We start from the raw sequence: 25,885 nt of genomic DNA on the forward strand, positions 1-25,885 counted from the left end.
AGGGCGCAGGATCCGTGCTCCTCCAGCCCAGCCCTGCTGCACTCACACAGCTGCTTTGCAGGGAAGGAGAAAACCCCAAGATTTCCAGGAGGGAAGCCCAGCATTTCCATGCAAGCTGCTGCCTCCATCCGCTTCGGGCTCTTCCTGTGCTCGGAATGATGTTTCCAAGCAGGAATGGCAGAAGGCTGCTCCCTCCCCCCCCCTTCCCCTCCCCTTTTTTTGGGATGCACCGCAGCCTCTCCCCCCAGAGCAGCTGTTCCCCCCCCCCCGGCCCGCAGCCGGCTGTCACCACGCTGCATTATTTATCCACTCGGTAACATTTGCTGGGATTTAGTGTTTAATAACTGTCACTCCAATATATCTTTTCTTAATCCCCCTCAGATCCGGCGCGGTGGCAATTTTAAATATTTATCAGCGCCGTTTGTGTGCTCACTGTTAAGGTTGCAGTTTTCTTGTAATTAAAGATTTACAAGATGCTGCGCGAGCTGCACAAAGGGTTGGTGAAGACGAAAGCCCTCTGGCATCCACGCTGGAAACCAGCGGCCCCCCATAGGTTTTCCATGGGTCTGAGTGATGGGGCAGCCACCCCCATGCATCTCCGAGCAGGTTTTGCTGTTGTTTTTCCCCTCTGCTGCTCTCAGCGTGGCTCCTCTTGGTGCAAAGGGGATTTCTGCAAGGGATGGGGCTTTGCTCTTCCAAACCCTCGCACTGCTGCTCTCCCCGTGGCTCTCTGCCTGCTCCTCCCAGCCGGGCCCCAGCTCCTCGTTTCCTATTAGCATCCATTTCTCATGAGCAGGAGCCCTGCCACGTGCAAACCCAAACTCGATTCCCCCTCCCTGCTCCTCGGTAGGATTTAACATGGCTCCAGGATGACTCCACAGACCCCCCAGCTCAGCACCCATAGCACCCCCAGTGCATTGCCATCGTGTGACAAAGCAGGACTGTGTCCCCAAACCTTTGCTTCTCTGGTGACCCCCCCCCCAAGCAGGACGTGAGCCCTGAGCACCCCAGTGCAAGGGGGGAGCATCTCAAAACACAGAGCAAGGACAGGAAATTAAACAAAGCAGCTAATTGCAAAGCACCCCACTCCCAACCCCAAGGAGGTCAGTGCTTGCCTGGCTCAAAGCAGACCTCTGTCTGCCCCAGCTGCTCTCCATCAGCCTGATGGGTCCCTCATTGCCCACCTGAGCTCAGCTGAACCCATTTCCTCAGTGGTTGGCTCAGGCAGGAAGCAGGAGATGCAGCATGCAAAGGGCTGAGCAGCTCTCTGCTTGTCCCCCCATCTTCAGAGCATTGCAGTGCAGCAGGGAGAGGTGATGGAGCATTTGGAGGGAGAGGTGCTCGCTGTGGAGATTGACAGGGCGGGCTTCCTAAAGGGTTTTGAAGCTGCACCTGCTTCATCCTAATGGCATCATGCATATGGATAACGTTGCTGACATTTCCCGGGGAGGCCGGGGGTTTTTTAATTCAAATCATTCTGGAGGAAGTGCTGGAGGAGAGCCTTGCTTTGGTTCCCTGATGAACTGATAACGACGTGCCCATCCTGCTCCTCTCAGAGCCCAGAGGATGGGGATGTGGATGCTGGGGCTGCCCAGCGATGGGTGCTGAGCACAGGGTGATGCCGTGGGGCTGCGTGAAAGAAGGACACGGTGGTGGAGCCACTCCAGGAACCAGTTTTATTAGGAGCTTAAAATAGAGCCTGGCACGCAGCGTTCTCGGTTGGCTTTGTCAGAAGCTCTGTTGCAAATGGGATCCGTGATGCTGCTTGCCCTGAGAAAGAGGAGGAGGAGGAGGGATGGAGGGCGGAAGGAGCAGAAATGAGACATCCAGAAATGAGAACCCAGCCCCGGATCTGCCCTGACTTCGGGTTCAGATTGAAGAGCCCTCCAGTCGAGATCGTACGCTGCTTTCCACGTTCAGGCTCAGCCTCCGAGCAGAGGAGGATCCGTGAGCCCTGTAACGCTTTGCAGCTGCTATAATTCACCTGGAAAAGCTCATTTCTGGCCTGATGCCCCCGATCAGGAGCTGGAAATTGCATGAAAAATTGCAGAGGGGAAACGTATCTCTGGGCTGGTGCAGGATGCTGAGGTCGAGCCCTGCAGCAAGGGCAATGGGTGCTCCTCCACGGTGCTGCACAGGCCCTGCCCAGGCTCCAGCACGGGGATGGGGAATGGTTTCACCTGACACAGTGCCCAGGAAAAGCTGTGTAGTGCACTGATAATAAACAGCAGCAGCAATGAAGAGTGGATGAGGCACCCGGTGCTCTCCAGCTGCTGTCCCCAGCCAGGTCTGCGGATAGGGGATATAAATGGTTTGAGAACAGCTCCTGTTGGGAATGAGGGATTTGGGATCTCCCCATGGAGGCAGAGAGCCATCTTCTGCCCCAGCTGGCTTCAAATTAAATAAAATTAATTGCACGCGTCTTGCATTCCAATCTCTGGTTTGCAGAACTGCTTGCTTCTCAGCATCTCCTTCCATGGGTTGTAGCAGCCATTTAGCTGAGCTGTGGGGGAATATGTTTTGTGTTTACATCTCCCCCAATGCAGTGAAGGGTGAGGAGAGGCTCTGGGGCTGCACACAGTGACGCTGCACACCTGAGCAGCTCTGCTCATGGTGTACCAATGCCTCTAAGTCAGCAGAGTGTTGAAGCTTTGCTTTCAGTGTGTGCTTAGTGCTTCTGGGGATCTCACTGGGTCCTGAACATGCGCTTTGGTGTTGAGTGGGGACCTGAGAGAGCTGTTACCCTCCAGATGAATTCCCCAGCAAAACACTGTGTGCCTGAGCATGGTGCCTGCCCCGCAGGGAGCTGCCCCGCCTTGGCTGGGCCATTTGTGAGGAGTTCAAGCTGCTTTTCCTCCATCAGGACCTTCTGGTGCTTTCAGAGCCCCGTGCACCCCATGACGGCGCTGTGCCCAGGGTGTGCCACATCTGTGCTGAGATGGGACCTCACGGGGCACCCCACAGCCCCCACATCTGGGTGGGATGGGTGTCCTTGGGCTTTCCCAGGGAAGGAATGAGGACATCTCAGTGCCTGTTGAGTGGGAGAGGAAGGGCTCCTTCGAGCCCCAATGGTTTGGGGTCACCGCACCCCTTGGTTTGGGGCAACCAGGCACAGACGGGGGCTGGAGCTGCCCAGTGGCCCCATTCCTTTGTGAGTTTAACTCATCGTCAGAGAAAGCAGCAGCACAGGAAAGCAGATTCCATGCTTTCCCTTCCCTTCCCCTCCCACAGCGTGCAGGGGCTGAACTGCCCTGGATCCCATTCCCTCCTGCATCTGAAGGAAGGTTTGTTACCATAAAGCCCTCTCGCTGCGCAGCAATAGATACAGAATTTTGGAAAAAAGAAAAAAAAAGAAAAAACTAGAAAAGCAAGAATATCCTTCCTCCCCTTCCCCCCTTCCTCATTCTGTAGCATTACCCACTGAAGTTTACAAAACAGCCAGGAGATTGCTCTTGCAGGATACGGGGTTGCAATCAGCCGGCCCTACAGGGATGCCCATTAAGGGATGCGTCACCGCTGCCACTTCTGCTCTGTTTGCCCACGTGGCCGCCATCCGTCCCCTCTGCTTTGCTCTGGGGGATGGCAGCAAGCGAGGGGCAGAGCAGCGGGAAGGAGCTGGGTGTGGATTTGTGGCTGGTTACTCAAGAAAAACAAGAAACAAACAAAGGAAAGCATGTATCCTAAAGGGAGAGGCTTTTTTTTCTTTTTTTTTTTTTTTCTTTTTTTGTATTTCCAAAGCAAGGACTGTCCAGCAATGGAGCTGCCCCTGCTGAGTGCCAGGGCGTGTGGGAAGGGGTGACCTGCTGCCCATCCCTATGGCTCTTCGACCATCCCAGCTGTCCCAGGGCTGCTTGTGGGAGCCGCACGTGGATCTGGACCATGTAGAGCTCTGCAAGCCCTGCAGCCAAGCTCTTCTCCTCAACATCCGCCACGCTGCTTTGTCTCTTGGCCCAAGTCCATGATATTACTCCTCGTCTTCACTTTTTGTTCTGGTTTGTGTGATTATTTTTTTTTTTTTTTTGGTAAAAAATAGTTTCTCCCTTCCCACCCCTACCCCACCCCACTCACAGTCAACCCAACCAATGCGACAACCTTCAGGAGTCCAGGGGTGCTGCCTGCACCTCCACGGCCAGGAGTTGTCCACCGCGCGGCCCCTGAGCCCAATGCTGGGCGAGACGGGGGTAGACCACGCGCACGGCCCCCGCGTCCCATAGCGCGTCCCCAGCCCTTCCGGGCTCGTCCCCGAAACCACAGCGAGCCACCAGGCCGGCGGCCAGCAGCAGGACACCGAGGGCCAGCAGCGTCAGGAGGCACTGCCTGTCCCCGAGGAAGCGGTGGCGGATGGTGGCCTCTTTAGTCCTGGCGTTGACGCATGCCACCTTGGCCTGCAAGTCTACAAAGGCCACGTGGAGGCAAGCCCAGTACTCCGTGTCCTGGTGGAGCCGGGTGATGTTGTAGGCGTGGGTGCCCAGCGGGATGCGAGCGACGTTGGTTGTGTCCAAGCTGGAGCTGAGCAGGAAGCTGGACCAGGTGAGGTTGGAGGAGACGGCGTTGAGGTGCGGCTTCCAGGCGAGCAGGATGTGGTAGGGCTGGACGTCCAGCACCGCCAGCTCCAGGCTGGCCTCGCTACGTGGGAAGGAGCTGTTGACCAGCACGGTGATGCTCTTGGTGTCCGCGCCCAGCAGGTTGTGGGCCACGCAGGTGTAGAGCCCGGCCTCGTGCGCAGAGATCCCCACGATCTCCAGAGTCCCTTCGGGGTGCACCTTGTAGCGTCCATCATTCGCGTAGGGGGTCAGCTTCACCCCCGACGGGGTGACCCAGTAGATCTCCGGGTCCGGCTCTGCCATCGCCCGGCAATGCAAGGAGATGTTGTCACCATCCGTCACCTCCAGACGGGAGGGAAAGCTCCGGGAGGAGATGAGAGGCAGACACCGATCCGTCATCTCCCGGAAGGGGACGTCCCGAATGTGCCTCCTCTTGAGGTCGGGGGGCTCGGCGCACAGCGTGGACTGCGGCTCGATGAAGCGGATGCGGGTCTCGGTGCTGTTGACCCAGCGGATGACGCAGTCGCAGCGGATGGGGTTGCTGTGGATGCTGATCTCCTGCAGGTTGGGCAGGGACTCGACCGTCTGCTTATGCAAGGCACTTAGGGCGTTGTTGTTGAGCATGAGGGTTTCCATGAGGGGAAGGTGGTGGAAGGCGTTGGGGTGGATGAAGGACAGCTTGGGGTTGTTGGTGACGTCCAGCTTGGTCAGCTCGGGGAGGTTGATCAAGGCGAACTTGTCGATGGACACCAGCTCCTCCATGTTGTTGAGCCCCAGCTCCTTCAGGTGCAGCATGTTGGTGAAGTCACTCTGCCTGACCCTCTGCAACGGGTTTTTGTTCAGATCCAGGAACTTGAGGCCGGGCACTCTCTGCAGCGCCCGTTTGGGGACGGTCGCCAGCTTGTTGTCGTAGAAAGAGAGGCTCTCCAGGCTGCGCAGCCCCTCCAGCGCGTAGTCTGAGATCTCCCGCAGGTTCATCCCGGCCAGCACCAAGCTGCGCAGGTTTGACAGGGGCCTGAAATTCATATCCAAGATAGCATCCACCCTGTTGCCTCCGATCATGAGGATCTCCAGGCTGGGCAGCATCTGGAACCAGCGGCTGTCCACCGTGCGCAGGAGGTTGGAGTTGAGGTGCAGGCGCAGGAGGCTGCCGAGGCCGGCGAAGGCGCGGGGCGCGATCCTGCGCAGCTGGTTATGGTTCAGGTAGAGCTCCTGCAGGCTGCCCAGCCCCGGGAAGCTGCTGTCGGGCAGCTCTGCCAGCCTGTTCTCCTCCAGGTGCAGGCTGAGCAGCTGCGGCATGCTCTTCAGGCCAAAATCCCAAACGTCGGAGAAGCTGTTCTGCGACAGGTCCAGCTCCGTGAGGTTTCTGAGATAGTCCAGCTCGCTCTGCTCCAGCCTGGCGATGTTGTTGCTTTGCAGAAGCAACGTCTGCGTCCCCGCTGGCAGGTCCTCGGGCACGGCGGTGATGAACAAGTCATTGCAGTCCACGGTGGCGGCCTCCCGGTAGACGGAGCGCGGGGTGTACCAGGGCCTGATCTGGCACACGCACTGCAGAGGGCATTTCACCTTCCAGGGCACGATGGGGATGGCGGCAGCGGCCACTACGCAGAGCAGCAGCGAGCTGCCCTGGAAACCTCTCATTTTTGGGTGGTGGAACCGGCTTCCTTCGGGCAGGGAAGGTTCAGGGGGTGCAGCCGGAGCGGGGCATGGGGTGACCGTGGTGGGGATGGGGTCTGCAGGAGGAGATGCCCCAGGTGAAGCCCTCGCAGCAATCAGCCCCCACTGCCCTGCCTGCTCCCCCCCAGCTGAGGGCACATCACCTCCTGAGCGGGGCCAGTCCTCTAATCAGAGCTTCGCCTCCTCTTCCTCCCCAGCGGGTTCATTTCGGCACTCTGCTGCATTTTCCAGGTTGCTCCTCGAGGTCATTCCTGAAAGAGGGCAGACAAGGAGCTGCATGAGGAGAAACCTTGCACCCATGGCGTGGGCTGAAGAGGCAAAGCCCTCGTGTTCAGCAGCTCCAGCACCAGCCCTGAGACAGACTGATACATCCACTTAACCCGCTTTATATCCATAGCATCACCTGTCCCTTCCCAGACCGAGAGGTTTGGGTGTTGGCCCGTGGTTGCTCTGCCCTGGGTTACCAGCAGCCCATGGACCTCTCACACCCATCTCATCTCCTATAGTCCTACACCACCGTGGGGAATCCCACCCCCAGGACCGTGACCGACCATCCAACCTCAACACTGAAAGCATTGCTAGGATCTAATGAATGGGACCAGGAGTTCCTGGCTCATTAGAGGCTCCTAGAAGAATAGAGAGGCCTGTTAACCCCGTCCCTGCTGTGTGCCCTCCTGGCACCTGTCTGAGCAGCAGTAGGAGCAGGAGATGCCCCTCTACCCCACCTTTGATTTTCCAGTCTGCAGCACTCCTGCCCCACGCCGACACAAACCGAGCCCCAGAGGCTTTACCCCATCTTAAAACACCCTCATACAGCAGGAAAAAAAAAAACCCAAACATGAGGAAACAGAGCGAGAAAAGAAAGTTTCCCTCCCAGCTGCTGGATTGTATCACCCCCTGGTTCTCCCTATAAAGGGCTTCCAAGCAAACTTTGTTCAGCATCGGCTTGCCCAAACCTGGCACCAGAATCGATCCCTGCACTGCCCGCTGCCTCTTAAAGCACCTCCCGCAGGACCAGCATTAAAGGAGGGGAAGCTGGTATTGATTTCTGCCGCTTCTGATGGACCCTCATCTTTCTTTTTAAGTGCGCAGGCACTTCTGCGGCTGTAAATCTCTCCGGCCATTAAAATATCATAGAATCTTTTCTCCTTAAAAAGAAATAATATGGAAGAATATAGAGATATATGTTTTATTTCCTTATGGCTGTGAAGAAGAGCCCAGAAAAGAGCTCTTGCCCAGGGATGGCTGTGGAAAGCTCCATGTGTGAGGTGATGCTCCAGCGGCCCGGGTGGTTGTATAGCACAAGGATCCGAATTTACAGAAAAACGTAATTTACTGCTTGGGTTTCTGGTTCCATTGGACACATTCCCCGAATGGATCAGTTTGGGCTGATGCTGTGCAGGCAGCATCGCGTGAAGAGGCAGCAGAAGCCCCGGGGGGGGGGGGGGGGAGGAGAAAAAGAAAACAAAAACAACAACACAAAATAGAAAAGCAAGGAGAATGAGAATTGATGAGGCACAGAGAAGGGAAGAGTCTTTTCCATCAGCAAGTTTGCTAGATGAAGCCAGGAGATAAATCACCGCGTGGAAGGAGCTTGGGTCGCTGCGCTTGCGCCGCTGCCTCTCTCCTGCTGCAGCTGAGCCGCCTCCCTGCCCTCCCCCCTCCCTTAGCAGCAGTGAGAGTGGTTGATGGTCCGGGATGCGGCGGTGCTGTGGGGGGGGGGGTGATGGAGAACCCCCGTTATCCTGGTGGGACGCGGTCTGGGGAAGGCGGAGGTCGGGCAATGCGTCGTCTCTGCAAGCAGCATCAGTCCCACGGCGCTGTCCCCGGGTGATACCCACAAGGGTGAGCAGCTCTCCCAGCCACCCTGGTGCTTCCACGCTGCGAGCTCCTGCCAAACCCTTCTCTTTTCTGAGCGACAGCTTTATGGAACCGAACCTGAGTGCGGCTGTCACAGCTTTCCCATTCTGCTGCCCTGAGCCTCCGCGTCCCTGTCGGTGCAGTGCCAGATGAGAAGTGGCAGCCAGATGCTGGGGGACCCGTCCCCCCCCGACGCCTTTTGCTCTTTTTCGGGGCATGATGCTGTGGAGGAGCCCGAGGGGGATCCAGCCCTCGTGTGCAGGGAGCAGGTGGCTGGGAGCCCATGGATCTGCAGGGCTTTGCAGCCTGAGTCGCATGCACACGTGCTCCAGCCTGGCAGGATCCTCTCTGTGCAGCGAGGCACCGATATCAGACCCATACGTGCATCCCTCCTGCGTGCACCCCGCACAAAAGGGATTTTTGGCAGAGCTTCACCCCTCCTTCAGCTTGGGGTCGTGGCACCCGGTGATGTTTGTCCCCGTGCTGAGGTCACGTCCGTGCTGCTCAAAATGGGGTGTGTTCATGAGAAAACCAGCAGTGAGTCAAAGGGTTCGGTATCGACGACTCACAAAACTTGGGAGTAAGGGACCCTGCTGCCATCCTGAACCCTCCTCGATCCCTCTCTATCTGCAGCATTCTACAGGGCTTTGCTGCGATGGCCCATTGGTGCGGTGCAGGTACATGCAGCATCACCGTGTTACCAGCCCTCCGTGGCTCTGGAGCTGAAATGTCAGTGCTGGAGCATCGCTGTAGGCCGTGTGCTGGTGTGGAGCATGGGATCAACCCCGAGCTACAAGGTGCTAAGTACACCCCAAGGGATCTCTGAACCGCAGCATTCTGGATGAGCCGCTTTGACAGCTGTGATACCGGCGGTATCTCGTAGATAGCTGCTCATCTCGAATGAATGTTTCTAATGATCCCCTGTTTAACATACAATAACTGATGTGTTACATCTCAATTCAAGCGCCGAGGTCGAGTCATCTGGGGCTGACGGTGGCGGGGTGGTGAGGAAAATGATGGAGCCGTGGGTGCCCCCGTTCACTGCAGGGAGTGGGACCCGATGGCCTTTAAAGGTCCCTTCCAACCCCAACCATTCTGTGATTTGAGGGATGGGTTTTGGGGGTATGGTGGTGATGGGCTGATGGGTGGACGTGGCGATCTTTGTGGTCTTTTCCAACCTTAATCATTCTATGATTATTCCACGAATCTATGATTCTCCCTGTTGGGAGCTCTCCCTAACCCATCACAGCCAATGCTCCAACCAGATCTGATTTCCTTCCAGCCCTCCAACAGCGATGGGCAGCGGTACCTCCAGACTGCAGGTGGGATATGGGGGGGTGAAAAGAAAAACTTGAACAGGGGAGGGAGCACTGGGGCCCAGCACCATACATGGCTGTGGCTGGAGACCTCAGCAGAACCTCTGCTGGATGTGGGTTCTGCTTTTCTATCCACATGAGAAGCTGATGGAATCTTCCCCATGCACACAAGGCACTGTGGGTCAGACATGCTCACCCCCCGTCTCATCCTCATGCTGGGGAGTGGAGCAAAACCCGCCGGGATTGCAATCTACAGGTGTCGTGTCCTTACAAAGCTGGTGCACAAAGCAATGGCACGGCAACGCTCGGTGTTTCTGGAAGCTGAGCACCTCCTGCTGCAACCCGCCGATGGCTCAGCAGCACTGCTGGGTTGCAGCATCAGGACCCCAGGGTGGAAAAGCAACCGCTCCATTCAGCACGAAGCTCCCGACCCAGACCTCAGCAGGGACTTTGCCACCGCGTGAGGAAATCAACCAATAAATAAATAACTACAAATGCACCGAATCCCTCCGGTAACGTGGCAACTGCCCGGCGCTGCCTCTCTCATCTGTATGCTTCGTCACAGCCCCGCACCATCCGCCGGGTGAGCGCCATGGCAACGCTGTGGTCTTTAAACACAGGAGTTTGTGCTGTGATCGCAAACAGCATTAGGCAATTTAATTAAGCAGCTGGCAAAGGAAAAACTTCGCCTGTTTGAGGCGTTTTATTAAATTCGGGTGTGTTATGCAGCTCTGCGCCCTCGCTGCTTGGTTGGAGGGATGCTCCTGCCCCGTCCCTTCTGCAGCTTTAAAGCAAACAAACAGCACCGGGGTCCATGCACCGGGGTTGCACGGATCTCTGCAACCAGCAAAGGCACTGATGGGGCAAAGCCATGTTCTGTGCTGAGCCATTATCCTCCATTAATCATTCGCACAAGGCAGGGAGCAGAGCCCTCCAAATGCTGGGCTGCTGCTCTGCGTGTTTCTTTCCTCGGTTAAGCCATGCAAACAGACTCAGGGACGCTGCTTGCTGCCTGAGGGCCTCGTCCTGCAGCTCTCCTGGCAGGGAGGGAGATAACGTTGGTTCTGCTCGTCCAGGAAGAAGCCAGCAGATAAAAAGCTGCCGGGGAGCGTGCAAAGCAAACAGCTCCGCTGCTGCATCTCGTATCGCTCCCATCCACCCGCAGCCGGCGGGCAGCAGCCGTGCCCGAGCCCTTATCAGGCTGCTGCTCCCCCTGCGCTTTGGATGGTTTTTAATGAGGAGGGTTGGGAAACGAGGTTGTTGTTCCTCATCTTTTGCTTGCAGGCTCTGGACACACAGGTGTCCCTGGCTTCTGGGCTGGCCCCAAGGGGTCCTGTGCCATCCTCCAGCTATGGGAGGCCCCGAGGCTGTTTCACTGGGATAACAGCCAGGAACCCTGGGGCTGCCTGCTTTCATCCCGGAGGGTTGATCTCGGGGTTATCGTGTGCATTTGTAAACGTCTTTCAAAAGCAAACTGGAAGAGCTGGCTGATCTCCCGGCTGGATCGCCGGGAAGATGGATTCTGAGCCTCAGCTTGTGGCTGAATCGTTCCTTACTCTGAAAAATTGGTGTCCTCAGCAGACCCCGTGCTGCATTGGGCAGCGTCTCAGGGCGTTTTTGGATGCTGCTCACACGACTGGCACATCTCCGGGCTGCAGCAGGGCTCAGCTGCACGCGGCCGCTGCAGCGCAGTCCCCTTCCTCCTCGTGTTCCCATTGCAAACAACCCAAACCCGGAGCATCCCCAGTGCCATGGGATGGCGATGGGAGAGGTGGGGATGGGACGGGATGGCGGCTGCTTCCCATCCTGCTATCACAGACTCCACTCTGCTGCTGTGCTCATCCTCCAGCTTGCTGATTGCCCTTTCCAACTGTTGCTGCACTGTGTCTCTGTTTCCGGAGCGTTATCTCCCCGATCTTCTTCCTGAGTGGCAATAGCTAATTTAGAGCCCTTCACTGTGTAAAAGCCTCTGAGAGCCTCGTGCAGGGTTCCAAATGCCATTTGGCTCCTTCATCACCCGCAGGCTTTAGAAAATGCTATCTGCTATCAACGGAGCTCGGCACAGAGCCTCTCCCCCGCCCCTCCCTGCAGATCCACTGTGGGCTCAGGACCCCATGTGGGACCCCGGCCCTCGGGGCCATGCCTTGTGGGGATGCTGCTGTGCCCCTCTGCCCCTGCACTGTGCCCTCGCCACACTCAGCGCCGTGTGTTTGCACTGGAATCTTCCTCGTGAGCTTCAGCTCCATTCTGCCGGGTTTGGAGGCAGAAATTAGGGCTTTCTTCCCCAAAACGCTGTGCACAGTGATGGGGTGCACCGTGCAGCACCAGGGAGCTGTGCCGCAGGTGATGTCTGTCCCTGGTATTGCCTGGCAGACAAACAGCCCCGGTGCTGCAATGAGCCACGTGGCTCTTCCTGCCCGCTGTGCTGCTCAGTTATTGAACCGCCTGGAAATCACCCCCAGCTCTCTCCTAATGAGCTCGCTACCGACCTGCTGCCCAAGGCTGGTGGGGAGAGCTGGGTCCTGTGCCAATGTGCACCAAACTGGCTCACAGCAAAGTGGGAGCACTGATGCATTTCTCTGAGCCCCACTCCAACCCCTTCCCCTGCTTCCAAACCCTGCAGCCCTCCAGCACAGAGCTGGGCAGCAATGGGATGCAGCGATGCAGCCTCTGTGCTGGCGCACAGTGAGCTCGTGTCACTCGTGCCATTAGCGGAGCCCTTTTCCTGCCATTTGCTGTCATTTTCTGGTGGCTGACAGACACTGCTGCTGCCACGCGACACTGCAGGGCCAAGGGAGCACCAGGGATGGGAAGAGGAGGAGGAGGAGGAGGAGGAGGAGGAGGAAGAAGCAGTGTTTCCCTAGGGGGAGAAAGCCAAGGTTTAATGCTGGCAGCCTGCAGTCTGCCCACAGCCTTTTGTGCTCTGGCTTTCGGGCTATGGGGTGGACAAGAGGATGGAAAGGAGAGAAAGTGGTGGGGAACAGGGGAAAAAGGGAGAGCATGACACCCCCCACGCACTGAGGCACCACGCAGGGCTCCTCGGTTCCCACCCGGCTCTCATCTCTGAGGGAGTTTCCCAGATTTGAACTCCTCTGCAGTTTGGGGGAAGTCCCTGGAGCCCAAAGGGGACCCAGGAAAAGCAGTAATCCCCAAAGGTGGCAAATCCAGGAGAGCTCCGACTCTTGGCCGCAGCGCTGCAGGAGGGGGGAAGGCTCTCGCAGATCTCTGCCCGCCCTGCTCTTGTTTTAGGATATTTTCTGCAGGACCTCATGGTTGTATACCCATTGGGGACACCGTGCCTCGTCCCATTCCTGGGTTTTGGGAGGAGCTGCCGTGAATGGATGCTGAGCACACGAGGAACTGAACATTGAGACATAGGGCACTGAGACATGGAGCACTGAGACATGGAGCGCTGAGACAAGCACCGGCTGCTTGGCAGAGCCTTGAAAGTGGAGCAGACACCAGTCCCAGACGGCCCCGTCAATTCCAGCTAATAAAAAGGATATTTTGCATGTTGGGCACTTTGCAGAGGCTTTAATGAGAGCAAAGAAAGGCTCCGCGGTGCAGAGCAGGGGGTGCAGGAGAGCAGCGCCCGCTGGTCCCAGCCCACCCCCATGCACCCATGGGAGCACACGGCAGCTCCATGGGGCTGAACAGCAACAAGGAGGGTCAGCGTCCCCAGTACAGCCCCAAACGTTGACTCTGGAAATGCTGTGCCATGCTACAGCCTGATGCCTCCCGCTTCCCACGTGGGCTACCCAGCAGAGGGAAGCATCGCCAGAAGGGTTAACTTCTTTTCCCTCTTCCCATTTCCTAAAGGAGAGATTTCATGCCATGCTGAATAAATAAAATAATGTGATATTACAAAAGACTGCAGCGCAGTATATTAGATAGCACAGCACCGTTGCAGGGCGTCTGTCAGCACCAATCACCGTGACTGATGACTTATCAAGAATGGACCTGACATTTCCAAATGAGCTGTTTTGATAGAGCTGTCATTCAAAGGGGATCTAAAATAAAATAATAATAATAATAAAAGCACCTGATAGGAACAGGAAGGGAAAATGGAAAACATTTGCCGCCTTCGTCCCGCCTGTTTAAGGCTTCCCAGCTTGGCAGCGAGACAGCGCGGTGCATGGCACAGTTCAGCGGTGCCTTGCTGCTGGGGGAGCTCCCTGCAGGAGATGGGGGCTGCAGCTCTGCCCCTTGCTCAGCTGGCATAGGGGGCTGCATTGCCAGGGGCTCTTTTGCATGGCAGAGAACAAGAGTGGGGTTGTGGGTGCTTGCCCCAAACGGGTGCATGTCCCAAATGGGTGCAAGCCCTGAGGGTGGGTGCATGCCTCCGGTGTGGGTGCAGCTGCAGCTGGAGACCCTCTGTGCTTGCATGGCTGGGAGATGGGAGGAGGGAGGGAAGAAGCAGCTCGAGATAACTCATCGTCATCGGAGGAACTGACAAAATATTGTTTTCCTAAAAGCCCCAGAAAATGCTCTTCGCATGACTGAGCTCTGCAGAGATACTCATCCATTCGAGTCACAGAGGCAGGAGAGGGGCTGCTCTGGGAGGAACTTTGGGATGTGTCATTATGGGTTTGAAAGGGGTGTGAAAAAACCCAACCTGACACAGAATGCAGGCGTGTGTATGGATAGAAGGAGGCAATGGTAACGAGCACAGAACCCAACTTCCACAGCTCTGACCTGCAGCAAAGAAGCGCTGCTCAGCATTGCCCTGCACCCCAGGCCCCGAGCTGCCTAATTAAGCACACAGCTCCAACGGGGCCCTCCCGGCCCTAACGAGCTCCCATCGTTAGCTGATGGCTGCGCGCAGCAGATGGAGCAGCGGCGATGTGTCACTGCCACTTGTCATCGCGGTGACACCGAGACATGGAGCAGGGAAGGGTGCAGCGCTGATTTGGTCAAAGAGGGGAAAACTGCGGCCGCCCAAATTGCTGCGTGGGGCTGAGCTGATGGTTACAACCCCAGGCAAGGGAACACAGCTCGCTGCCTTCACCAGGAGCAGGCACTGGGGCTGCTGCGTGCTGCGGCGATGCAGGATCCCAGCGTGGGGTGCATGGGCTCAGGCTTTGGAGGAGCTCTGCAAGCTGCTGCTGTCGCAGAACCACGGAATCAGTGAGGTTGGAAAACACCTTTGGGATCATCACATCCGACTGCCAGCGTGATCTATTGAGTCTTATCCCTACCCACGTCTGTTAACGCCATGTCCATGCATCCCTTACATACATCCAGGGTCAGGGGCTCCACCTCTTCCCCAGGCAGCCCATTCCAACGCTTGCCCACCATCTGCATGGAGGGATTCTTCATAACACCAAGCCTAGAGCAGGTTTCCAGTCTAGGCCAGCTTTCTCAAAGGGAGCCCCATGGTCTAACAAGTCACATCCCCGGCTGTGACACCGCTCCTGCAGCCATTCAAAGCCAGGAGAATGGCTGAGGTTCAGCCTCCCGTTCACCAAGGTCTGTCAGTACGCACGTTTGCATGGCAGTAACGTCTCGGGTGTTTCAGTCTATGACCACGTGAAGCATCTATTTCACAATCTGGATTCGTTAGCTACGGAAAGGTTGGTTTCATGGTTTCAGATGTCACCCACTAGGTTTTGAAGTCTGAAAACCTAGTAGGGCAGGACGGTATTTTCCCCTTAAAGCAAAGCTACTGTTCCAGTTTGGGCAATGACTGCCCGCCCCATTTTGTTCCCCCCATGGTTTTAATCGGTGCTGCTGGAGAGCTGCACCCCGAGAGGTTCAGCGTCCACCACAATGGAGGAGGAGAACTGGGGTTCTGCCAACTTCCCCACGCAGCTCCCACCAAACAGGATCACCCAGCACGTGGGGCCCAGCCACAGAAATCAGATCTCGAAGTGAAAGGCGATTCAGTGAGACCATGGCTTCCGTAGGAAACATCACCAGCTCTGAAAGGTGCAGTGGGTGATAACGCCATGGGGACGTGGGGATGGAGGGGGAGGGAGGGTGGCATGGCCGGAGATGTATGGCAGCAGCGAGGTAAAATCAGAAGGGGGAGATAACAGTGCATTATTTCAGATTAAATGACAGCCCTCTGCTTCAGAGGGCAAGGGGAGAGCATAACAGGCTGTGACAAAGCGGAACGCATGGACACGGGCAGCCAGTTCCCCGAAATATGGCTTTCTTTGGCCTTGCTGTCTGCAAACAAGCAGCCCGCAATAAAAATGAATGTGTTCCCCTGCATCCCTGTCCTGGGCATGGCCGTGGTCCCAGCCCACCCCGTCCCCATGGAGCTCCGAGGTGGTGGGGCTGTGGGAGAAGGAGCGAGACGGCATCACTTAGCCTTCATTAGGCCAAATTAAAATCAGAACCGAGATGACAATTACAATTTGTGCCCGGCTAATTGTTCACCTCAGAAGCTGATCGTTGTGCAGATTGGGGAAATTAATTGTTTGCAATCCCAGGTGGGCTGGCTCTGAACCCTGCCAGAGGCGTGGAGCTCCCGTGGGCGCTGCTGCTGGGAGATGCGTGCTGCAATGCTGGGGGGCTGCAGACCCCCAACCCCCGCTGCAACCCACCCCAAGCAGCTGCACAGCGGCTGACTTTGGTTTCACCCACGCACCTTGCACCCTGGCCCCTTGCATCCTGCACCCCTTTGCAACGTGCTGCCAGCTCCATGGGTTTCAGCCACTGGAAGGGTCTCAACCTGCCTCTTGCCACCTCCCCAATGGGAACACTGCTGTCCTTGCTGTCGGATGACACAATGGCTTTGCTCGTCATGTCCCTCCCTGCCCACCCTTCCTGCTGGTGCTGGGGGTGCTGCAGCCATTGCCGCTCCCCACGCTGATCCCGGTGTCAGCCCAGCTCCTGTCAATCAAGCCCAACTCTTCAGAGCATCCTGCTGGAATTTATTTTTTTTATCCCTGGGGTGCTCGGGAAAGGGTGTTGTGAGCCCTCGGGTGTAATTATAGCTTCTAATGAGGCTGCCAGAGAGGGGGAAGGTGCCAGATTTCAGCGGAAATGGAGACCTCCAGCTTCTGCCTTCTCCCACCCCGCAGGTTGCTGGCAGGCTCCCGGCTGCGACGCTGCTGCGTGGGAGCTGGATCCCTGCAGAGCTGGGGCTGGGCATGGTGCAGGCTCACCCGTGGGCCAATACCTTTTGCATCCTTTAGCCTGGTCCTTTGCAACCTGCAGCTCGGCCTCTTGCAACCTGGTCCTTTGCAGTCTGAAGCTGGGACCCTTGCAGTGTGCAGCTGGGTCCTTTGCAACCTGCAGCTTGGTCTCTTGCAAGGTGCAGCCAGGTCCTTTGCAACCTGCACTGGGATCCTTTGCAACCTGCAGCCTGGACCTTTGCAACCTGAAGCTGGGACCCTTGCAATGTGCGGCTAGGTCCTTTGCAACCTGCTGCAATCCCCCCGCCAGAAGGGCTGCTTTTCCCTCTCCTCCTCCTTTTCTTTCCTGCAATTCCTAAAGCAGACTGCAGCTCCTCTCCCTGGAATCAAGGTCTCATTTGCTCACTTTTCTTTGACTCTCAGACAGCTCCTGCAGTCCCAGCAGCCCGGGGCATGGAGCAGGGAGCGCTGCTGAGTGGCTGCCAGCACTGCCTGCAGCCAGGCACTGGGACACGATCACTCCTGTGCTGTACACACCCACTGAGCTGCACCAACGTGACAGCAATAGCAGCTCATAACACGCACAAGTGTGTGCTTGCGCCTTGCAGCAGTGTGTGTGCTGGAGAGACAGGTGCACGCCAGGAGATGATGGTGCATGTATCCATGACACACCATTGCCCTCTGTTGTACGCTGCAGATTCAGAAAAGCTCACGGATGGTTGAGGTGGGATGAAGCAAAGCCTGCAGAGGGGACAGGGAGCAAGATTTTCATCCCCTGTGAGCCTGACTGAGCGATGCAGACATCTCTGAAGCTCCGGACACTGAGTCTTTGTGAAAAATCAAGGCAGCACGGCACAGGAGCCGGGAGTGGAGAGGGATGCTCACATCTCTTCCATTTAATCCTACATCCATCTAATCAACCAAGAAAGCAGCACGCCTGGAGCTGCAGCGTGCAAGCTGATTGAAACTTCCTCTCCATGATATGAAATCCATGGGAAAGTGTCCCTTGCTCTGTGCTGCTCCTGGTCACCCTGAGTCCCCAGCCCACTCAGCACGGGGCTTTGTCCCTGTCCCATGGGCATCCCGGCCCTAGGGCCAGCACAGGGCTGCTTGGGGTGACTCCATCCAGGCGAGCACAGCTGCATCACCCAGAGGACTCGTCCCCAGCTGAGCAGCATGGAAACAGAAGGATCAATAGGGGCACAGCCATAACCCTCCCCCCTCCCTGCCCGCACTGAGGCCATGGCAGCATCCTTCGGAGCGGGGATGCTCGGGGCAATGTCAAAAAGCCTTTTGAGCTCTGCTGCCCACGTGGCTCGCAGCAAATCCAAACTGCTGAGAGGAGGCTGTCACCTGGGGAACACAAGTTCATGTCAGCGTGGCACTGGGATAAGGTCTGGCCTCCCAGTTTGAGCATTGGGACAGAGGCTCTGGGCAGCTGGGTGCTGGGTTTGTGCACTGCCCGCTGCCCCCGACCCAGGGGATGCCTTAGGCAGAAATGCTCTCACTGCAGTGTTTTGATGCTGTCCCTTCAGGTGGATAAACTGCAGCTCTCTCCACTTTCTTCAGCAGGTGGGGAAGAACAGTTTATTAAACACAGCTTAAAAAAGGGAAGGAATTCCTGAGCGCAATTAAAATCTAAGCCGCGATGGGACGTCTGCTGTTATTTCTCCAGAGATGCCTGTTGCTGGAGACAATATTTCTTCAGCTAAGCAGTAGTGCTGCGGGCAGGGAACGCTGCACAGGGGCAGAGGTAGGGGCAGGAGGGCAGCAGTCTGCCCACGCTGTCCCGAGGGTCCCAGGGAGGACGCCATGGGGCGGCAGCTGTCACTGTGCCCCTGGAGATGCTCTAAGGTCCTCCCAGCTGGTAATTGCAACAGGCAATGTTTCAGCAGCTCGTTAGGACACGACAGCCATCAGGAGCACCAGGAGGCACCGCGGGTTGGATGCGGAGCTGCTCCCAGCGCCGCCGGCAGCGTCGCTCCTGCTCTCTGCTCACCCTCCAGGTGCAACATGCAGCACAAGCAGCAGGCAGGGCTGCACGCATGGGCTGCGCCTCTGAAGGAGCTGAGCTGGAGAGCTCAGAGCTGCACTGAAAACCCCGCGCTGACCTCAGGTCCCACTCCATCCCCGCAAACTGCAATGGCAAAGCGTGCCTAAGCCGCCCCGATGAGCCTGGGCGAGGTGTTAGTTTTGGCGTTAAGCATGGGTTAAAAAAAAGAGCATTGATTTCTCTCTCCGGGCTGAGTTTTGCACCTCGGAGAGCTGCCCAATCCTGCGGCAGTTTTCAGGTTTGCACGGGGCCCCTCTTGTTTCTCTGCTTTCTGCTGCATCTGTGTCTCGCAGGAGTATTCCCCCTCCATCTCCATGTGTCCGTGCCCTCCTCTGGGGAAAAAAGAAGCTGTGCTGCAGCACCTGCCTTGTGCAAAGCTCCGCTGCTCTCCAGGAGGTTGTGCTGACAGCACCAGGGCAGCATCCCCAGCTTGGTCCCGGCTGAGCACCCCATGGGATAAACCCATTCTTTGGGGCCAAGGGGAGGCAAGGCAACATCCAGCAGCCAACAAAAAAAAAACCCAACCCAAACCGTAGATTACTGCAAATGCCAATAAGTCATTAGGAATCACAAGAAAAATGTAGGGTTGCCATAGCAACTGCCATGCATGGCTTTTGGGGATGCTTCACCCCTTCCTAGGGCGGGGATGGAGGAACAGCTCTGCGCTGTGGCATCGTTCCTATTTGGTTTGGGGGTGCTGAGCCCCACCGGGGAGCAAAGAGGCTTTGCCACCAGTGGAGACCCCAGGGACCCTCCCAATGGGCTGGGGACCATGGGGTCCTCCCACCCATGCAGAACTGCTGGGCCATTTCTCCCAGCTGGCACAGCCCCGTGGTGCTGAGCCTCCTGCTCTGCTCCTTTTCCACTGCTTCTTTTGACAAACGCTTCAGCAAAATGCAACCTCTCCCCGTTCTGCTTCCCCTGTTTCCCTTTTCCTCTTCACCCACAGCATCTCAACAGGATTGCAGATGTGTGCCACAACAGCAAAACCCCATTCCCATCCCCTCCATGCCACAGGTGCCATAGCAGCGAGCTGTCCCCAGCGCAACGAGACACCCCACACCACCCGCCCTGCAAAGGGAGGACAGAGCTGGGTGGGCAGGAGCCGCTCAGAGCCTCTCACTGCAAACTTCTCCCCCTCCCCGCTGGGGATTGTCAACTCCTTTAACTCTGTAATCCCATTATTGACCAGCCCTGCCCAAGGAGACTGTCTGCAGCAAGGACACCGGGGAGAAACGAGGCTGGCCCCGAGCCCTGGGCAGGGCGGATGGAGCAGCGCGGTGGGGAACAAAATGCTGCTGAGTGATGCCATAGCATCCATCACCCATTTCCCATCAGAGCACGGCAGCAATTTCCCAAAGGAAAACCACTTTGGCTGCACGTTGCTCCCGCTCTCTGTCCCCATTCAGCACTCGGGAAAACATAAAATAAAGCAAAACGTGATGCTGGGCTGCTCTGCAGCTCAGAGCCCCCCGGTGCAGCGTGGTATGGAACCAGCCCTAACTGCTGCTCCTTCCCAGTGCTCGATGCAGAGTTGGATCCTGCTGCTGCACAACGGGTGCGGGAGGACCTGACCCAACACTGGATGCTTTGCTGCCAGACCAATGGAGCACGGTGACCCACGCGATGCTTCCCAAATCCAGCCCTGGGAAGCCCAGCTGCCCAGCCCTCAGCACGCAGGAGGGAGGAAAACTGACTCAGGAATGGGAATTTGCAAAATCTCTCCACGTTTCCAAAAGCGCCGGCTGAAAAAATGCAGCTCCGGATCAACTGCAGCCATCTGCAAATTCGGATCAGCCGCCGCAGAGCTCTCAGGGCAAGGTCTGAACCCAAGCGGGCTCCTCAAGTCAAGCGAGCGGCTTCAGTTCTGCACTTCCAAGCCACGTTTAGAACGGCTGAACCTTCGAGTTGAACTGAATTACCATACTATGAAAGAGCGATGGGCACCCAATTAAAACACGGATTCCAGCGCAGAACTAATGGGTTCGTTTTGTAACGTTTCGCAAGGAGAAGAGAAGAATTCTTGGTCTCTTCCCAGGTGCTAGCATCGCTTTCTCTGTTTTTCCACACTGATGCTCTTCACCCACACAGCTCTGCTGGGATGAGAGGGGTTTCCCTGTGCTTTCTACCCCCAAACCAAGCTGGGATTAGTTCTCCTGTTGGGAAAGGCTGGTTAAAATGGAAACCCCCCCCATTTTATGCTGATGGCAAACTCGGCGCTGATGAAAGCCTTTAAATTCAAAGCAAGTGCTGTGGGTCACAGCGGCTTCGTGCAAAGCAGGTTTCCCAGTATGAAGCTGGAGATGGGGCTCTGCTCAGCTCTGGGCAGCGGGAGGATGAGGTGGGCACAGCCCAACCCTGCATGCCATGTTTGATCCCGGAGCAGCTGCTTTATGGCCGGCGATAAAAGCCACAAAATATGGCTTTATAATAGAGCCTGGGATGGGCTTTTAAATCCAGCGGGCAGCTCTGGGGCCCGGAGGGGTCAGACAATATGGGCGCTTTGATAAGCTGCTGGAGGGGGAAGCTGGCATTCATTCCGAGCAGGGATGGTGAATAATTTATCACAAGTAATTTATTGACTAAGTTCGTCTCTTTTGCCCGTCTGGGGGAAAAGGATCCCGGTGCAGAGAGCCAGCACCAGGCTAAAGGCACCGCCACGTCCCAATTAAGCCCTTTGTGAACGGTCTGGGAACGGATCCCGATTTTCCCATATTTATTTGTTATTCGGAATTACACGCCACAACAGAAGCCGGAGCCTCGTTCCTGCTCTGCGCCGCTGTTTGCAAACAGAGCCTGACGTGAGATGTCCCAGGGGGCACGGGGGGCTCTGAGGATCCATCCCTCCCTATCTGGGATAGGGGCATCGCTGGGACCCCGCTCCCTGCACCGAGGGACCCTGCAGCCCAGCCCCCCCATGCAGCACACGGGGCTGGGGGCTGCCACCCCCCTGCTGAACACCCGCTTCTCCCAGCCGTGACCGGAGTGATTTTCTCAGCCATTTACTCCCTTCCTAAACCCACCCACTGGAACAGTCTTTTACAAGCCTGCTATAAATTTATTCATCCCAAAATACTCTCTGCCCTCAACCGCCACTGAATCACTATGTCACTGCCTGGGTGCTGGATGCTGCCCAGGAATGGGGTTGGTGTGGAATGAGGGGGACCAGGAAGGGAGACTTCTGGGGGGGTATGTGCACAAGAGCCCCACACGATGCAGGGGGGGTTTGGGACATGGCACAGCTGGTGGTCAGCGAGCATCAGGAAACAAACCCTAACCCCTAAGCGCAACCCCAAGCCCAAAGAGACCACCTCCCTTCATAGGAACAAGTTTAGAACTCGTCGAATTGTGATGTGTTTCTGTTCCCAGTGCATTCCCAGCAAGCAATCCTGCTCCTTGTGGCTCTGCCCAGGGCTGGGCTGGGAGCTGCTGACATTTCCCCATTTCATGGCCAGGAGAACCAAAGTCACAGGTATATCCCCATCACATTGGGCCAAGGAGGAGCAGCCATAGGTCAGTGCCATGCTGGCTGCTCTTTGGGAAATCTGCCATGTCCTGGTCCAAGCTTGGGACCTCCCTACATGCCCCATCCCTACCCTAGGCAGCAATTTAGGATCACCAAGCTCTCTGCCCCAGAGGGGTCTGCATGCCCTGCCATGGGTGTTCCCACAGCAGCTGATGCTGAATTTCTCATTTCACATTGCAGAAAATAAAAAAGAAGGGTCCCACCCAATGGAAGGAGCTTAAAATGGCAGAAGAGCAAGAATGAGGCACCGGGTTTTGCACTCATCCCTGCTCTGCACAGCTCCTGATGCCAGCACTAAAGGGGTGCCAAGCCAGCTCTGCACCAGTGCAAGGAGAGCTGTGCCCACTGCAATGAGGCTGGATTGGAGGGACTGGAGTCTCCTGCCATAGGATCAGGACAGCAGCTGGATGGCGGTGTCTCACGTCCCAGACCTGACCACCCATGACCGACGGGTCCAAGAAGTCCCGTGGCAGGGAGCAGTCAGCGCTGCAGGGAACTTGCACCAACCCCACAGCTACGCAGAACTAAGGCAAGCAGGGCTTGCTTCCCAGCTTTGCTATGGGCTTTACCTGCATGCAGGCTGCAGGATCAGGGCTGCTTGTCCTCCAAACAGCAGCGGGGGCCAGGTTCTGGCTCAGCAGCTGCACAGCAACCTGGGGCTATGGGGCCCTTAGTGCACAGGGGCACGCAGACCCCGGGATCCCTGGTTCCCATTACTCCCTGGGCTGGCAGCACCCTACAGCCACGGGAGGGGCTGTTTTGCTTGTGCATAGCAGTGTGTGCACGGAGGAGTTAAGAAGGGGTGAGATCAACACAAAACCAGCAGAGAGATCATGACAACGACCCCAGGACCTTCTCCTGCAGAGCAGCCCAAAGCCTCTCGCCTCCCCCAGGGGCCATCCTTGCAGTGTGGGGCTATGCACCCCAAGCACCCCACTGCCCATCAGCTGCACACCCACTGCCCAGGGCTCCCAGTTTGCTTTCCCCTCGCTTTTTGCCTTGCTGCCCTCTCGGTGGGGTTGTACCTGGCACCAGCAGGTAAAAGCAGGTTGGGAAGGAGGGAGGGAAAACACAGGACCAGGCTGGTGGATTTGATACAGTCCCTTCTTCATGCCCTAACTTTGACACTTTCTCCAGGGCACGGCCACGGAAGGGTTAATGCTTGGAAGTGCTGCTCCCGGCGGGATCGCATCCTGCCGGCATCCCCGCGCAGCGCTGGATGGGTTTCACATTTCTGTCCCGGTGGCACCAATGCAACCCCACTGCATCGCCGCGGGGATCGCCACCGCTACTCCATCAGCGCTCGGGCAAGGATCAGCCCAATATCGGGGGGGGTTCGAGGGCAGGACCAGCAATCCAGCACCCACCATCACTTTTGAGGGAAACCTTTCCCTGGAGCCCTTGGTGTGCTCCTTGCCCCCTCCTGGACCGCGCACCGATGAGGCACAGTTGCTGTGTGCGCTTCCTATTTTCATCTGCTTTTTTTTTTTTTTCTAGTGCACCCTTCATACCAGAGATCAGACGGAGAGGAAGGAAGGGGAAAAATCCCAAACAAACAGCAGAACCCCCACGCACAGGAGCTCCCCCCCCACCCAGAGCCATGACCACCCGAGAGCTGTAGTGAGGCCGGAGCCCAACTCACCCTTGGGATCTCCTCCCGTCTCCCATCACCGTGAGCATCCAACGCGGCCGTCGCTCATCGGGTGCGGGCAGACAAAGGCTGGGGGTGCGTCGGACCCATCAAAGAGCGCTCCAGTCCTATGGGGAGGGGGGGGGGGGATAATGACAACAGCCCACCCCTGCACGCTGCCTCTGTGCTCGCTCTCAGCACCGGGTCCGGAGGCAGCGGGGAGAGAAATCCATCCTCACCTCGCGCTGCAGCCGCTGCTGCCCCCTCCTCCCCCTCCTCCTCCTCCTCCTCCTCCTCCTCCTCCTCCTCTTCCTCCTCCCTTCTTCTCCCCTCCCTTTCCCCGTCCTCCTCCTTCTCACTCGAGCCTTGTCGCCAGGACGTGCCACCCACCCCAACCAGCTCCCGCTGCCTTAACTCCTGCAGCTCTGGTGAGCACCGTGACACCGTGCATCCCTCTGTGGGCTGGTGACATGGGGACGGCCACCCCTGGCACCCCCCCAGGGCAATGCTCCCCAATAGCTCCCATAAAGGTGCTTGCTTGCTTGCATCCACAATGCCTCCTGCTGCTGCAACACTGTGGTCCACTCCCTATGGGGGCAACGTGGAGACATGGGATCACAGAGTTGGGGTTCCTCCCACAGAGATTCCTGGCATTGTGCTGGGAGTGTGGTGGGGAGGGGGTGGTTTTCACAGAGGGTTTCTTCCCTTCCAGAGCCTGGTTCCTGGCATCAACCTTGTCCCCAAGCTGCCCATGGTGACACCATGGATGCCCCCGTGTGTATGCCCTGCATATCCCCTCTGATTGGGTGGTGGTCACATCCCCAGGTAGAACTCCGCTGCCCTTGGCTCACCTCTAGCATTGTTCCCCATTAGTGGGAAGAAATAGTCCCTAACTGCCAATAAAAGCCTGAGAATGGCAGATCTATCATAACCCAAGGACTGCTGTAGGGCAGGATTTCAATCAAGCCAAACTTTCCCCTTCTTTAAGCCACGGTCCAATCCTAATCTTGATGGAATTATCAAGTCAAATTTGGGGTGCAGAAGCCTGAAGGCTGGGTCCAGGAGGCTGACTGTGATCAGACAGAGAGAACTGGGGTTAATCACAGAATCCTATCACTATAGAACCATACAATGGACCTTAAAGATCACCCAGTTCCAACCCTCTTGCAGATGTAGGCATGGATATGGGCTCCAACCAAAGCAGGATTCTGGGTGCAAACCAATGCAGCAGAGCAGCCTCAGCTTTTGTTTGCTTGCCAGCAACGCTCCCCCCAAAGCGTTTTTCCCATCTGATGTCAGAGCCCCGCAGATGCCATGTACCCCAGGGACGACAGTGGCCATCGAATCGCCATCTCATGCGTGCATTTGCCTGGAGCGCAGGGATGGAGAACAGCCGTGTACACACGCGCCAGAGCCAGTGAGGGAGAAGAGGAGAGATTGGAGTGACCTGATTTAATTGGCAGGACTTCAATAACATAAAATCCCTGCCCATGTGCCCAGACCAAATGGGTGATGTTCTGGCATGTTGGCCCCCATTCAGCAAAGCATTTAAATGGAGAGTTAATGGGAGCACATGCTTCACGTTAGCCTCGCTTAAATGCTTCGTAGCACGAACTGAGAGGCAAAGAGGGGTGTCAGCTGGAAAATTCCCTTGTGGCTTTTTAAATAACAAGGGGTGAAACTGGAGGCTGCATCCAAGCGCTGGGAGAGGCAAGGCTGTGCCACAACCCACGAGCACCCTAGGAAGCGCTGCAGGAGGAGAGACCACTTTGCTGCCCACGCTGTGCACCTCTGAGTGCTCGCTGGGAATGGGGACCCACACCACTGGCACGGGGGGTGAGCAGCAGCTGGCTGTGCCCAACCATTGCTCAGTGCTGCATCCCCATGTGCCAGCCCCCCCGGGTGGCCCTGAGCCCTCCCTGTCTCACACCTTGCTGCTAACCACGCTGCTCCCTGCGCGAAGCCAGCCCGCTGCAGAGGATGACTAATGCATGTCACTCTCAAGATGCTGTCTTCAGGCAGATGAGTACAGCCCGATCCAGGTTTTAATTGTGTGGGATTTTAGCCGAGATGGCGCTAATTTATTTTCTCTGCTGCTTCAGCACTTCTCATGGCTCTCATGCATGCACTTGAAGTCACCTGGAAGATATTCCCCTGGTGCAAGGGGTTAAAACTTTTCTTACTGGGGAGGCAG

General features: G+C 56.9%; 1 protein-coding gene across 2 annotated transcripts; it reads right to left on the reverse strand.

Annotated features, from left to right (window-relative positions):
• Window positions 1,663-23,964, reverse strand: LRRN2 (leucine rich repeat neuronal 2). 2 transcript variants are annotated; one of them, XM_021377347.1, is made up of 3 exons: window positions 23,931-23,964; window positions 23,704-23,819; window positions 1,663-6,472 (listed from the first exon to the last, which is right to left on the reverse strand). In XM_021377347.1, the coding sequence occupies exon 3, from the start codon at window positions 6,183-6,185 to the stop codon at window positions 4,095-4,097; it is 2,091 nt and encodes a 696-aa protein (XP_021233022.1). In that variant the 5' UTR covers window positions 6,186-6,472; window positions 23,704-23,819; window positions 23,931-23,964; the 3' UTR covers window positions 1,663-4,094. The 2 variants fall into 2 exon arrangements, with proteins under 2 accessions (XP_021233022.1, XP_021233021.1); XM_021377346.1 differs by having other exon boundaries at window positions 23,704-23,951.

This window comes from Numida meleagris, chromosome 25, assembly GCF_002078875.1.
Source record: "Numida meleagris isolate 19003 breed g44 Domestic line chromosome 25, NumMel1.0, whole genome shotgun sequence".
NCBI lineage: Eukaryota > Metazoa > Chordata > Aves > Galliformes > Numididae > Numida > Numida meleagris.

What these genes read in the sequence shown, in the direction of transcription:
- LRRN2 (XM_021377347.1), bottom strand. Translation starts at nt 6,185, where the DNA reads ATGAGAGGTTTCCAGGGCAGCTCGCTGCTGCTCTGCGTAGTGGCCGCT.